At 45.4% G+C, this 15,198-nt stretch overlaps 1 protein-coding gene and 1 long non-coding RNA gene across 6 annotated transcripts in view; one reads left to right on the forward strand and one right to left on the reverse strand.

The window, feature by feature from the left end:
• Nucleotides 1-15,198, reverse strand: part of CAPRIN2 (caprin family member 2) — an 857,580-nt gene that overhangs the window by 317,820 nt on the left and 524,562 nt on the right. For all 5 annotated transcript variants that reach the window (XM_078673768.1, XM_078673767.1, XM_078673766.1 and 2 more), the window contains one exon: nt 6,934-7,092. In XM_078673768.1, coding sequence (XP_078529894.1) covers nt 6,934-7,092 — 159 coding nt within the window. The remainder of the gene's footprint in view (nt 1-6,933; nt 7,093-15,198) is intronic.
• The window catches only part of LOC144810284 (uncharacterized), a 124,826-nt gene that overhangs the window by 108,641 nt on the left and 987 nt on the right, over nt 1-15,198 (forward strand). The gene's annotated exons all lie outside the window — the stretch shown is intronic.

Consider the following 15,198-nt stretch of genomic DNA (forward strand, 5'->3'; position numbering starts at 1 on the left):
GGAACTACAACAAATTGAAGTAGAAAGGTGATGACCTAGGAACATTTATTCCACTGGTCAGAGGAACTAGGAGTGCCTTAGGTTGTACCCCACCCACTACCTGGTGGGTACAAAGCTGGACCATCCCCAAGCCTTCCTCAGAACACTACTGGACTTGCTTAAGGATATTCTGTGGACTGTACCTTGTGAACCCTGCATCTGCGACTTGAGAAGAACCGAAAGTTAAACTCCATTTAACAACCAAGGACAAAGAACTCTGAGGATTATAAGTCTAATTACCTGGGTGACTCCAGGAACACAAGAGGACTGAAGAGTATATTCCTGTGAAGAATATTATCGGACAACTGGACTTTGCAGTTGCCCTCTGTCTGACATCCAGAGTGTCTTCAAGTCCTCTCCCGGAGGTCTTGCTAGTGGACACCTTTAGCTGTTTGGGCACCAAACTTTCAAAACGTATGGTAGAGGGGACCAACCGCTAAAAGTACCTGCCTGGCAGGTTCACAGCAACAGAATGAATTTCTGGTTAGCCTTTTATGTGGTCACATTTTAGGCCTGGGTAGAAACACCATTTTACCTGCTCAAGTTAAGCTGCCTTCTTTTCTTTAACACAATGACATTTGACACACATTAGTTTGTGTGCCTGTGCAGGATAACATTCTCTGGACTGAGCTTTGCCCGCATATCCACTTTGTAGGCACATTATTATTACCTTGAACATTCTGTACCAGGGCTAAGTTCATTACACAAAAGGTTATTGGCTGACAGAGCTATCAATACAATAAACATTAGCAGCCTGACATACTTCGGCATGGCGACATCACATCACTCCCTTGTTTAGACAGAGGAGAATTTAGCTGGCACAGAGGTCACCCGTGCCGGAATTCCAGCCCAGCTGATTCCAGTTAACCTCATGCAAGGGATGCTGCCCAACCCTCAACTAAGACGGGCAGCCTGATGACTCAGATAACGGGGAGTTATAGCACCCTACTTGGATTTCGCAGATTCACCCCCACCCGTGACACATTAGGTTGGGGAGAGCTACATAGGACTAAAATATAGAAGCACTTAATACCCGCATATATTTTCTGTTGTAGCAAAATGGTTGAACTGTATCTTTCACCATTGTCATAATGTTAATCGCATTATTCGGTTTCCTTCTGTTGATTATTGCAGCACATATTTTACTCAAGAATCACAATGCTGCAATAAATACGGAGACGCTTTACTGTGCATTTCTGGTGTATCTCTTTGGGTATGCATTAGAACCAAACAAAAGGGTTTTAGATTGGTTACCATGATTTTCTTGGCGAGTCATGGTTGCCATGTTCTGAGGTTGCACTATCCATTTGTTACCTTGTCAGGTTAGGGGTACAGATGGTGCACTGCGAGCTAGCAGGACGAAGGCCAACTTATCCTGGTGTCCTCAGAATCAGTCTTTCACAGTTCTGACATTTATGTTGTCCAAACGCACGCACAGTTTCACTTGGGAACATACAAGCCACATGACATGGCGCTGCAAACCTTCTACCCTGGGTTCTTATTTAATGGATTGCCCGTGTAGTTTTCTTTTGTATACACAAAGACCCCTACTCGCCTCTCAACCGGAGAGGTCTGAGGTATTAGAGAAAAATGCTCCTCGGCCGAGTAGGTAAATTCTATGGATTGGCTGTAAGTTGTTCAAGCTTGAAACTTTCAAAGAATCACCCCATAGAGGTACCCTCTCTTATTCCACATATTCTTATGGCTGGGGACGAAGCAGCAATTAACATACCAGTGATTTAGACATGCACTTACACAAATGCCGTTACAACCTGGACTGCCCCTTACGGGCAGAGACGTTACTTTTGTGGTTGAGGCCGCCGAAGCATTTAGGACAGAGGTACTCTACTCATGAGTTACATTCTCAGCAGCAGAAACACAAACAATATAGTTACAAACATACACTAAGGCTGCAATTCCTAACGACACTGCTTATGAAGCACTAGAAATACCGGTAATTTACCAAGAACATCTCAATTGGTTTTGAAGGTGCCCAACCACATACACAATGTTAGACAACCTTAGCAGTGAGGGAGCAAATTCACCAGTCTTATCCGAATAGACACCCTATCCAAGAAATAGAAAATCTGTCCGCTCCAGAACTACGTATACTATATATAGATCAGGTTAGAACAGATGTGTGACACAATTTGTCATGAAAAAAGTGACACTAAGTCCTGCAAGGGTAAAATTCCCATCAGACGAGAGAAAATTCTGTCTGGATTGCACAAGAAACAAGCCATCTAGAAGCAGTGTTCCACCATAAGGGACATCAGGAGAAACACAATTCTCGTCATATGCCTGCCAATGGGGATGGCTCCCTCAGTAGAATACTGCGCCACTTGGGGTATGGTCTTTGCTGAGGTATATACCAGAACACATGTTACACCCTCATTAGCCGTTTTGCCAGAAGTGCTTAAACAGATCTGAAATGAGTACGGGGCAGACCCTGACCTGGATTTAGGGATGAAACGGATTGGCAACTTTGCCACAGTATCCACCATGTTAAGTAACATTAAAGGGGAAGCAACAGTGTTGGCTGTATGCCAATGACACATTTGGCTCCAAGAAAACAGGTGCATGAACCACCAAAAGTGAAGGATACCTATGCAGCCAAAGGCAGAGAATTTGGGAGCCAGACCTACTAAACCACAATTTAAGAGTAATTCTGAAAAGGTTAACTCAAAGCAGGAATCAGACTCTTCCTCTAAGAAGAGGTATAGCAAGAAAAATAAAGACTAAATTATAGGGCACATCTCAGACAAACTGAAAAAGCTGCAATATGTGTGACCATATTAAAACGCCTGATAGGTACCAGCATACTGATACAAGTTCCTCTTGTTCCTTACAGGAGTCATATAAAAAACGCTCAGAGAGGTGGACGATCAGAGCGCAGATCCGAGTACGTGAAACAAAAGGACTAAACGCTCATCTGACTTTATAAAATAGGACCACAAATCTAAACAGTCCAAGCCTCATTTAAAAATGTAGCTGGCGTCAAATCAAGCATGTCCAGGGTGTTGAGGACACTGCTTCTGAGCGAGGAGTGGGCTATGACCATGCTAAACAGCGCGGTATAAGTCACAATAGTTCGCCAAAACCAAAAATGCACGGCGGCAGTAGCAACGAGTGAGTATAAAGGTGGAAACACCAGATAGGAGAGAGTGTCTCGCATCAATTATTTGAAATGCAACTCCCAAAGGAGGGGATATACCATGTACCATAAATGCTCTCTTTTGGGAGATCTTGCCATTCAGCTATGACATTCTCTTGGCTGAAAGGGATTGGTCACCAGAATTTTTCATGGACTGCACTGAGGGAGAAACAGTAATTTTACCTGCTTTTCCTCGCCCTAGATGCAGTTAAACATACATTCAAGGAGAGGGCTTTAGCTCAAGCTCCTGTGTCCTAGCGCAACAATGTGGGGTGGGAGGACAGTTCCACTTATTACATCATACCAGTACTGTCAACCCCACAACCTCAAAGACAATACCCCACTAAACAAAGCTAAAAAACAAGTTCGAGAAATCCTCACACAACTTGAGTACCAAGATGTAATTGAAAGTTGCACCTCCCCCATGAATAATCCTTTGTTTCCAGTAATTAAACCAAGTCATTCATATTGCATTGTGTTCGATTACAGACACTTGAACACAGCTACATGTACATTCACTATACATAACATGTACAGTGTGGCACTAATGCACAACAGTGCGTATAAGACAAAACCACTTCAGATGTTTCCAATGGATTTTTCTGCCAAAATCTAGCACCTGAAAGCAGGTACTTGATTGCATTTAGTGCGCTGGGTTTTTAATAGCAGTTCCGTCGATTGCCACAAGGCTAAAAAACCACCCCAGGGTTGTTTTCAGCCCGGAATACAGAACTTTTGCAAGTTTATGATGACCAGTAATTGTCCTATGTCGAAGACATCAAACGGATGATGACCTACCAACTTACTTGGCTAGATTGCATAGTTTTGTCATTTGTTCACATGGGAGAAATGCATTAGTCTAACACCCGATGCATGGTACTTGGCAGGGTTAGGGCGGTTTTATGGTCTGCTCAGCCCGGCTTTACTGTTAATTTACCTTATTTTCAGTGATCTGCTCACACTTTAATTTTAGAAAAACAGTTTCCCTACTTTATGAAAAGGCAGACCTGGGACGCTTAATTCCAACAGTTGAAATGCTTCAGCTGAAGTGTAAGGCAGGGAGTCTCCTGTGCTGTGAAACTGAGGGAGGGGCAGACAGGTAAACAGGCATTCTCGCGAGGGTGCCTGATGCCTGAATGAAGTGTAAATGGGCACAGCTGGTTAATCTGCAAATGTAGAGGGTGCTTCAAAGCCAGTATTGTCTTTAATAGAGTCGCTTGAAGCCTCCTGATGGCACAGATTTATTCTTTTTGAGTGGCAATGCAAGGGAGTTACAAATTGTGCTGTGAAGTGTACTTTTAATGGACAGTTATAAAAAAATATTGCACTATGTAAAGTCTGTGCATTATTAAAATGATATTTTAGAAGCACTTTATCTTAAACCTTTTTGCAGATTTTGTAGCAGGCTATCTTATACTGCGTGGAATGCAAATTTAAAATAAAGACTTGCATATTCACAGTGCTTTGTCACAGACTGGTACTTCGAAGCACTAAATATACACAAGTAACTATTCTTCACTGCATCATCCAGGATTCAATTCTGTGGGTCTCCCGTTACACACAGAATTCTGGAGTGAATTAACTAACAGAGGTTTCATAATGTACAATAGTGCATTTCCCACTGATTAACTTGCATTTATTTTTTATTTAAGTTGTGCCTCATTTTACATACATGAAGTTACCCTCAAGGAAAGACCAAAAAATGTTACACAATATTTTTTTTTTTGCCACGCCTTGAACCTCACCCCCACTCACTCCGCCCCCTTTGCACACAACACAGTTCCCATACTTTTTTTTAATGCAATTCCACCACTGCTGATATTAATATAAAATTGCAAGTACAAAGCTGAAATCCAGAGTCTGCATTTCACCTGCCTTTTTTCTCTGTTACTTATTTAGCTACTTGTGACTTAAGTTCGTATGTGTACCATCAAATGGTATTATTTCAAGTGGCACTGACCAGAGAGGATTTTTTTGAGCCAAATTAAGTTTACAAAACCAAGGTATGGAAAGTGTGAGCAAATAAAACCGCACCATTTAACTCCTCTGTTAAACATCTAAGTGCTCTGTGCTCAGGCACCACTAGACAGCAGCACTACCCTTCTGCCTTCCATCCTTTGCCAGGTTGTCCCTGAATAGTGCAGCTTACCGGAGGTCTCAGCAGAGAAGGTCAAATGTTCTATGAAGGATGATAGGCCAGGAACCATCACACCCACAGAGCTCAGCGGGGGAGTTGTTGATCTGGAAATGACATCAGGCTTGTGGACGGGCAGATTTTGGTGGGGCGGATGTTGGGGCTCAAGTTAGCCGTCAAAAACTGCAACCAGCAGGCATGAGAAACTCTCATGGTATGGGACAGCAGTGTCAAGGACCTCAGCACTAGCCTCTAGTATAAAGAATGCAGGAACCTACAATTGCTACGCACAACGTCAGGCGGCACCAATCAAAGTGCTTCACAGTTGGAGCGAGGCAACCTACCATCCAAGTAAGATCTTAGGGAGGGACAAGGGAGGAGGGGGAAGAGTCAATGACATACGCTGCTCTGAACAGCCACCCCATTGGCTGCCTCTTGCATGGAGAGACAGTAAACAAAGGAAAACAGCAAGAGGCTGCAGTCACAGTGCGTAAACACTGGTCAACTAAAACAAACGATTTGCATGAGCATTCTGGGGTACTGCGAGGAAATTCCCAGATTGTGTTAGTCTAACCCCTGATGACACTTGACAGGGCTGTAGGACTGGTTAAAAAGCATTGCCTGCCGCCTAAACCTGTAGAGTTGGCAAGTGTGCAAGCTCTGCAACAAAGCTGGTTTGGAAAGACTGTATTCAAACGAGATAATACTAAATACAAGGTTAATTAGCTTGCCACTTCACAACTGCTCAAGAGAAACTGCGGTTTTAAGGCACTCTGGGGTTGTTGACATTTCTAAACTCTGTAGCAGATAGGTGCATACACTGAAGCAATGTCAGATTTATCAATGAAACAGAAACAGCCATCTATACAGCACTTAAGTATTTATCACTATCCAACGAAATCCTTTTTTGCCAACCTTTGAGTAATACAATTTTAAGAAAAAACAAGTTTCTTAATATATGTCTTGCAAGTTTCCATGCAGCTTCTTAAAGTCGCTTTATAAATTCTAAGCTCACTACGTTAGATTACAATTATTTTATATTTTGTAAGCTGTAAGTCAACACCTCAACAACTAAAGCAGTAACCCACAGATCTCTCTAAATGAGACATGCAAACCCTATGTCACATTCCGAACTTTGCAGTAGGCACTTTAAAACGCTATGGTATTTTATAAGTAAACCTGTGACTAGACTAAAGGCACACATTTTCAGCAAGTACATTAATCGCCACAGTTCTTACAACAACTTTCCCCTAGAACTTGCTGGTAACAAATCTCTGTAGCAGGTACCTTTACACTAAGATATTTTTAAAATGCTGTAATCTGACCAAAAAAGAAAGCCTCAACATATTAACATTAACCTTCTTTGTCAGTTTATTGAGGGGCATAGTTTAGAACATACTTTTTAAAACAGACAACTGCAAGTTGGAAGATCTAAAGTCTGCTGATTCTGACCCTCGCAACTTTGCTCCCTTTTAACCATGCCTTTACTCTCCATTCATTGGATTCAGGAGTGTTTTTTCCATGTCCAGCATTCACTTCATAATACACAAAACACTAGAGATGGTTTCAACCTACACCGCTTTACAATTAGACGGAGTTCACTTACTGTCTGCACAGCCTGAAATGGTGCTGTACTTATGTTCCCAGAGCTGCCGTTTGGCGAGGGAGGCTGGAACGCGAGCCCTTTGGATACTGGAGACAGGGAACAGGATGAAGGAGGCTGTAACGTCGGATTCTGTTGGCCATTTGACAGAGGAACACATGCCTGAGAAAAACAAGTTGCAAACCGTCAAGGGAATGTCAGTCACTTTCACCAAAACCTAATCAGCAGTTTTGCTTAGCTGCAACTCCGAAAATAATTTAGCAACTGTTTAAATTAATTGGGAAAACAGAAAAGTATAAAAGATTACGAAATTGCACCATTTATGGAGAGCAGGACCACTCCCTCTCATGCACTGAGGATTATCTCATATCTTAAACGACATCAATAACATCACTAAAAGAGGTAAAAGTACCGACCCCAGAATCCACAGGCTGCACATGGCCACACCAACAGATGTTCATTGAAAGGCCTGACTGTCCGCTGGCCCTGTGCGGTACGTAAAAGTGTGTGGTTCCCAAAGCTTTTCCTGGCAGTGGCTTCTGCTTTTAAAACTCCTATTTCTAGGTTGCCCAACACCAGAGGATATGGCCTTCAACCTACCCACTATTTACTGGGTTTACCCTCTGTCGGACGTTTTGGCTCGCCAGGCCAGGTCCATTTGTCACAGCCTTCATGAATGTACACAGCACTGTTTTTTTTTGTTTAGCTTAAAAATAAATCTGTTTATTAGAAGTAGTCCCACACACCCCCTGCCCTTACATCATCATCAGAACATTTTGATCCAGTATGCCTCTACATATGTATAAAAATCCCATGAGGGCAAGACATCGATCGTGTAGGAGTCATTCCAGAACTCGACGTCTAGTCCCATGCTATCAATGGGTCATGACTCAATCAGGACCTTCTCTCGCATCCCACCATGAAACCCACATTTTCTCAAACTTGCGAGAGCTGTCGCAGACCTGATAAACCAGCTTTACAGCCCTCTTGCACCGGTGCAGGTCTGTCTCCCATTCAGCCAATTTTGGTATCGTGTCCGCCACCCCAGTATCAGATTAGGTTTCTTTGAGCCACCATCAGAGCCACATTCCAGATTAACAGGGCATACCTGTCCAGAGTAAATTCCCCGATACCCATCATCACCAACTGTGGTGTCAGAACCAGAGCACAGTCAATGGCCCGTGATATCCTGCCACTTATCCTTCCCCAGTAATCTTTTATCACTGGCCAGTCACAGTGTGTAGAACGGACACATTCTGCAGACACTCCCTCAAGCACAGGCCATCGCTAGACCTCCCCATCACAGATGGGTGTGTCTGCGTGAAGTAGAACCTGTATGGTACTTTTAGCTGTGTCAGCTGGAACTTCGCACCTCTGGCCACCTCTTTTGGACAGCAGCAGGCCTCGTCCCAAGCGTCATAATCCAAACCCCCTCCAGGTGACATTCTCATTTGCCCATATGTATGTGAGGAGGTGGGAGGGGAGACTTAGCAGGAAGGGTGGCATAGAATTGGGAAATCGTATGTTTATGTAGCGAGTACCCTAGAAGTCTAAATTCCAGCAGCGCCTCTTCCACCACCACCACCACGTAAGCCTCACATGCAAGCCCTGGCTCAACAACCTGAATATGTGAGCTTTGAGGGATGCCTCAAAGCTCACATTCAGGATGTAGGACTAGCCTTCAGAGTGCTGTAGCCCCCATGGCAGCTTTCACTGGATTTCCCAATGACATTTGTGAATTCATCTGTGACATGTACAGAGTCATGAGCTGTACATGGGAGGGGGGGCTGAGGCGAAGAATAGCCACATTGCTCACAGTAAATGGCAATCAGTATTTAAAGCATTCAATCTTAACCTTAGCTCCCACTTCAATATTTTAGGCAATGTTCTAGGTTTATACTAAAAAAGGTTTGTAAGGTTCCCAGCTGGAATAAAGAGCCATGCCTAACATTGTTTTCAGTTAATTCTTATTCGTTAATGATTTACTTTAATGGTGGTCACAGTGAGAGCCTGTTGGGGTGGCCATCACCAGAAGGTCACATGTACATGGCGAGCCCCGACTTGAGGACCATCTGCAGATAGTCAATTCCATGCCCTGTGACCACCCCCATGCTACCAGGATGTGTTGCCTACAGCCTCAGTCTGTTTGCAGTCGGCCTCCAGGCGCATCTTACATCTGCTCGTATAGCCACCCTCTGGGATCATTTGGGTATCAAGGGCCTCACTTTTTTTTTTTTTTTTTTTTATTTTTTTTTTTAACATCTCCAGTTCCCAAAGGAGCTCCCAGATTGTCAATGCAATCTTGTTAGGAATTTATCTGCCACGAAACTAGATCATTGTGATCCAGGATCTCTGGCATCATTGTATCTCTAAATGGAAGTGTAAATTCTCGTGGCCATTCACATTAATATTTTTTTTTATTGTAATCTTCAAAACTTCTGCAGATTCATGAAGAATTCCTAAATGAATCCTCCAAAAATACAATAAAGCCCTTCAAAGCCCACCTTAAAGAGGGAATCTCAAAGCAGTGAACACTGAAGCACAACATTTCTATAACCATGCCAAGAACCAGCATCCATACCCCTCAATGCAGTGCTAACTTGTCTATACAAATCATAAAAATCTTTAAAAGAACAGATTATTCTATACAATAAGGTAGTAGCAGATAAGGCGATATAGTTAGTCACCATCTACAAGGATAACACCACGCAGTTAAAGTAATATTGTTGTCATTCGGATAGCGTTTTTTAAATGTCATCTATATGCTTTGAATGAAACATTGCTTTTATGCGTACAGCACAAATGCTCTTTTCGTGTACAACCATTTCGAATGCATTTTATGTATTTAGGGTGGGGGTTTTAACACATGTTTTAGATATGTTTTATGTGCTTAGAACTTAGTAATGTCATACATAATAAAGTGGAGTGGGTGTTGTATGGCCTTTTAGGATCCGAGTGAATTTTCCAGATTCATGCCCTTATATAGGTACAATTCACATTGCCCTAATATAGGCGTAGAAATCATTCCATTATTTAGACATAGCCCATGCAGTCCAAATGCAGGCATGGCTACTTCCACCTGTACCAAAACGTCACAACGATTTCTTGGAAAATCTGCTTTAGGAGTTAGGGACCTCCTCTTGCTTGAATATGGATTTGTCCAAGAACTCATGACCTTTACAAATAACTACTATTCCCTTGGGGTTCTTTACTGATGTTATTATGCCCGACTTTACGTCAAACTAGGCCCCTTCAAGATATAAATCTGCTTGATGGCAGTGGTAAACTACAGCCAGCACATTTATAGTAGTTAAGTCTCAAAGTTAGAAGGATAAAGCGGATACTCTCCAGTGTGCTCTATGTCAAACACTGTGCCACCAACAATGCTACAATGTAGATAGGATACCCATATACAGACAAAATGCCGAAATTTGGTTGACATAGCACAACCCTATATAGTCAAAGAATTAACTCCAGTGAGCCAAAAGTAATGTAAACAATATTAAAGCAAAACAGGTTGAGTGGAAAAACAGATTTTATTCTTAGGTTTTCTTCAGTGTTGACTCAGTGAAAAGAAACAAGGACAGCCGATAGGTGTTTTGTCTTTAGACTACTTTTTCAAGGCTAAGAGAAACAATTTCCATCAGAGTCACAATTGTCATCAGAGTCTGAGGCATACGGTCGTTTTAAAAAATGATCTCAAAAGTTCGCGTGAAATGCCCAGGCTCTAAGAGTGAAGAAAATGTTACATAGTCCAAACAGTAACATTACGATTTGTCGTGTCATAACAAAAGGACCCGTGGTCGTGTGGCGCTCAAGTCTCCAGCAATTGTAGAAAAAGTATATCCGTGATCGAAATATTTCTCTTTCAATATGTATTGGAGGTCTCGATGTAAAGCTGCAGTGTAGTAGATTTTAAAATTCAAGTTTCCAAATTGGATTCCGGTAGCAAGGGTAGAAAAAACCTCACTTGATAATGAGAAACTTCTAATCTGTCCCAAAATAGAGGAACCCGTCTCGAAAAAAAGAGCCTCTCGCTTGCGAATTCGCGCCACAAACCATGTCCATGTTATGGACACGACAAATCGTAATGTTACTGTTAACGGTGTTTCTCCGCTCCTTACGCAGCCGCCCCCTTTTGCCACGGTGCTTATAATGCACGTTAACGGGAGCTTGCACATCTCGCTGCGGCGCGGTTTCCTCAGATGAGGAGCCGCGCTGCACGAGCTGCAATAGTGGAGCCTTGTTCCCCTGTCACCACAACAAACACGCCCTTCAGGGTCGGTATTAGTCACGCATTTCAAACTATTCACTCCCGCTGGGGTCCGTATAGCAGCTTGACAATGTAAAACTCCTGCGAACAGGTTTGCACCTTTTTTCCATATTTAGCTACGTCAGAGCGCGCTGGGTGGCGGTTGGACCCTGGCAGTGTATTGAGGTTCGGCGCGCTTTGGGGGCTGGTGCAGCCACCTTGCTGGTTTCATTACGCGCCAAAACTCTGAAGTCCTCAGGTCTGCCCACATAAGGTGTTGGTTTAGCCAGCCTGTTACAGCCTTGAGGGTCCCTCCTCTGCTTTGGCCTGTAAAACCTAACCCTCAGGCTTCAGCTGGTTCGAGGGGCAACTTTTTCAATCTAACTGACAAAATGGAACAGGGTGATTTTTATCAAGAGGAGGAAATCCAGCAATACCTCCCTTATGAAGAGGATTTTTTTTTTTTACAGTGGATAATTCAATTTACAGGTGCGTCAACGAGGTGGTAGGTCCCATGGAAGACCGCCTGTCAAACCGCATTGTTGAGGAATGCGCAAAATTGGCGCAGGCACACTTACGGCCCCAGTTTCCACTCCTACTCCAACTCCTGAGGAGGGTGCCCCGGCCCTGAAAAAATGCTGTAGTGAGAGTGGCCACAAGGTGCCACAAGAGGTGGACAAGGATGCCTTCGAGCGCCTCAGAAGCGCTTTCTTGGCTAAGGCAGTCATCCCCTCCCCTGCGGCACCTCCTGTCCCGGAACCTGCTGTGTCCACGGCGTCAGATTCCCCTTCTAATGACGGGGATTCACCAGTAGACACCGATAAAGGGTCTTCGCGTTCTTGGCGCCCAGCCAGTTCTTCGACCACGTTACCGCAGGACAGTACGGGCATGCTGGATCTGGATGAAATAGTTAATCCGCGGTCGGCTGCCTGGACGCTGGGGGACAAGGTGGCTACGTTTGTGGCGGGCCCCCTCCCCAAGTCCCTAGAGAAGGAGGCGAGAGGGTGTCTGCCGTCAGTGTTCAAGGCCTACGTTAGAGGGGAAAGTAGCCCTTACCCTGGAATTAGGATTAAAAGACTGCCACTTCCTGGCCAAGTACATGAAAGACCCCTGCAAGGGCATTGACCGTTCCTGGCAATCGTGTAGGATAAACTGCTGGACGCAATAATGCCCATAACAAAAATTCTGGATATGGCGCAGGAGGCAAAGGTATCAGGCTCCACCATATTCCCAGACGTCCTGTCGAACTGGGCACAAAGGGTGGTAATATTCTTAGGTAACGCCAATTGCGCCCTAGCGACGGAACGCCCGCGTTCTCTCCTCATCAAATTGGATCCCAAATTGGGCGACTTGGCCTCTTCGGAGGCGGGAGCAGTAGCGCGAGGGGGCCTCTTTGGAACCCATTTTGTTAAGGAACTGGGCAAGTTTGTGGCCACATTTACATCATTGGGCAAGGCCCAGTCAAACATTAAGAGGGTCTTCCAGACCCATTTTTCCCAGGGGCCGGTTGCGGTAGGGGCTCCGTGAACGGCCGTGGCAGACCGCAAAATACCAATAGGGTTCAAGGCTCCAGGCGGGGGCAGTACCACTCCACCGCCAATTACACAAACTTCTGACCCACCAGAGGGCAATGATTTCGAGGCAGAGGCGGCTTCAAGAACAACGCCAACAGTTAGTGTTATCCCTGCAAAGCAGGTTCACATTGGGGGGCGGTTAGTGGCCTTCCAAGATGTGTGGGTGAGAATTACGACAGATGCTTGGGTCTAACAAACAATCTGCGGGTTTCACATAGATTTTTACGATCTTCCCCGGAAAGAAAGGTTTCCACGTCCCATCACATTTGCCGTGGCCAATGCACAGCGGATCGACAAGGATGTTTCCGAACTGTTCCACAAAGGGGCCATTTGTAATTCAGCTCTGCATCCCAACAGATTCCTCAGCAACATTTTTGTTGGTAGACAAAACCGATGGAGGACGAAGCCCAGTAATCAATTTCAAAGAATTCAACGGATGATTGCTTTGCCGGCACTTCAAGATGAAGGGGATTCATCTCCTTCGAGATGTATTTCTCCCGAACGATTGGATGCTCAGGCTGGACCTCAAAGACGCTTACCTCGTGGTCCCCATTCACCCTCCACATCGGCGGTTCCTACAGTTTGCCTGGAAGGATCAGATTTACGAGTTTACTGCCCTTCCGTTCGGTCTTTCATCAGCACCTTGGTGCTTTACAAAGGTGCTCCATTCAGCGGTCGAGCTTCTGCGAAGCCAAGACCTGGACGAAATCTTGCTCATGGCACAGGGTACCAGGAAGTTGGCTGTCCAACTGCAGCAGACAGTGTCCCTCTTACAGGGATTGGGATTTGTCATCAACAAAGACAAGTCAGTCCACGCCCGACTCAAAGTCGTGTTTCTCGGGTTGGTCGTGGACTCTCTCCATGGCTCCTTAAGTCTGCCGTCCCGGAAGATTCGGCACGAGTTGAGGCAGACGATCGCCAAAACTCATACCTCTATCCGACAGATTGACCGAGTGGTGGGTATACTTTCCTCTTCCATTCAAGCAATCTTTCCGGGTCGCCTTCACTATCATGCACTACAGCGTCTAAAGGCACATCATCTCAGGATGGGTCTGTCGTACGATCAGACAGTTCACCTTTCGGCGGAAGTGAAGGCCGAAATGTGGTGGCTTACTCACTTGGAAGCCTGGAATCGCAGGGCGATCTTCGGGTCGGTCCCGGACCTGGTTATAGAATGACACCAGCAGGTCGGGATGGGGCGCCCGTTGGAAAATTCTCCACTGGCGGCTCCTGGTCGTTAGACAAGAAGCAGTTGCACATCAGTTGTTTAGAGCTCCTGGCAGGGTCATTCGCAGTCCGATGCTGGACCACAGACAATGTGCGTACATGTGTCCTGTTAAAGATGGACAACGTCTCTGCGGTCTGCTATGTCAATCACCTGGGAGTCCCTCGTTCTGGAGCACTGGCAAACCCGGCAACTGAGTTCTGGGACTATTGCCTGGCACATCACGTATCCCTGACAGCAGAGTACCTCCCGGGTCAAGCCAATCAGGAGGCAGATTGGCACTCCAGGCATCCGAGACACTCCGGCCTGTGGAAGCTGGATGTTCAGGTCTTCAAGTGGCTGCACAACCTGTGGGGGCCGTTCTCAGTGGACCTTTTTGCATCCCGCCTGGACCATCAGCTCCTAAGTTTTTTCAGTTGGATATCGGATCCCCTTGCGGAGCCCATGAATGCGTTCCTCCAGGAGTGGAGTCAGGAGAAGGGTTATGCCTTTCCTCCTTACTCGATGGTGGTGCGGTTGGCAGCTCAAATTTGTCGGCAGAAGGCAGAGATGGTGGTGGTGACACCGGACTGGAGGTCCCCGGTTAGTTTCCAGTTCTTCTGAAACTTTTCCTGGATTCTCCAATCCTACTCCCCCCCCCCCCCCCCCCCGGTCCCCCGGTTTCCTCATCTTCGCAATCCGGACGGAGAGCAGCATCACCTCATCAACCAGGGTTCTCCACCTTATGGCATGGCGGCTTTCCGCCGACGTTGGTCGCTCCCAGGCCTTTTGAGGCCGGCTGAAGCTCTCTTGTCCAAGGCCTGGGCAGACAGCCCATGCGGTACAATATCTCTGAGTGGATGCTTGGTGTCTTCGACGAGACTTGGATCCCATGGTCGCAGGCGTCGTTCTCATTCTAAATTCTAGTTAGAATTAGCGACAGATAGCCTGGCATACCGTTCTATTAACGCAGTGCGTTCCGCGATTTCAGCAGCTCATTATCCGGTTGAAGACGCCCCAGTTTGGGAACACCCATTTGTCTTTAGACTTTTAAGGGGTATTAGTCTTTTGTTGCCCCCGGAACCGCATTATTCGGTCCTGTGGGATGTCAATCTGGTTTTGCATCTTTTCCTTTCTTGGCAGCCCAATAAATAGATTTCTTTAAAAGAACTTTTGTCCAAGTTGGCCATGCTTTTATGCCTGGTTTCCTATCGCAGAGTTTGACATCTGGGCACTGG

Source organism: Lissotriton helveticus, chromosome 1_1, assembly GCF_964261635.1.
Source record: "Lissotriton helveticus chromosome 1_1, aLisHel1.1, whole genome shotgun sequence".
Lineage (NCBI taxonomy): Eukaryota > Metazoa > Chordata > Amphibia > Caudata > Salamandridae > Lissotriton > Lissotriton helveticus.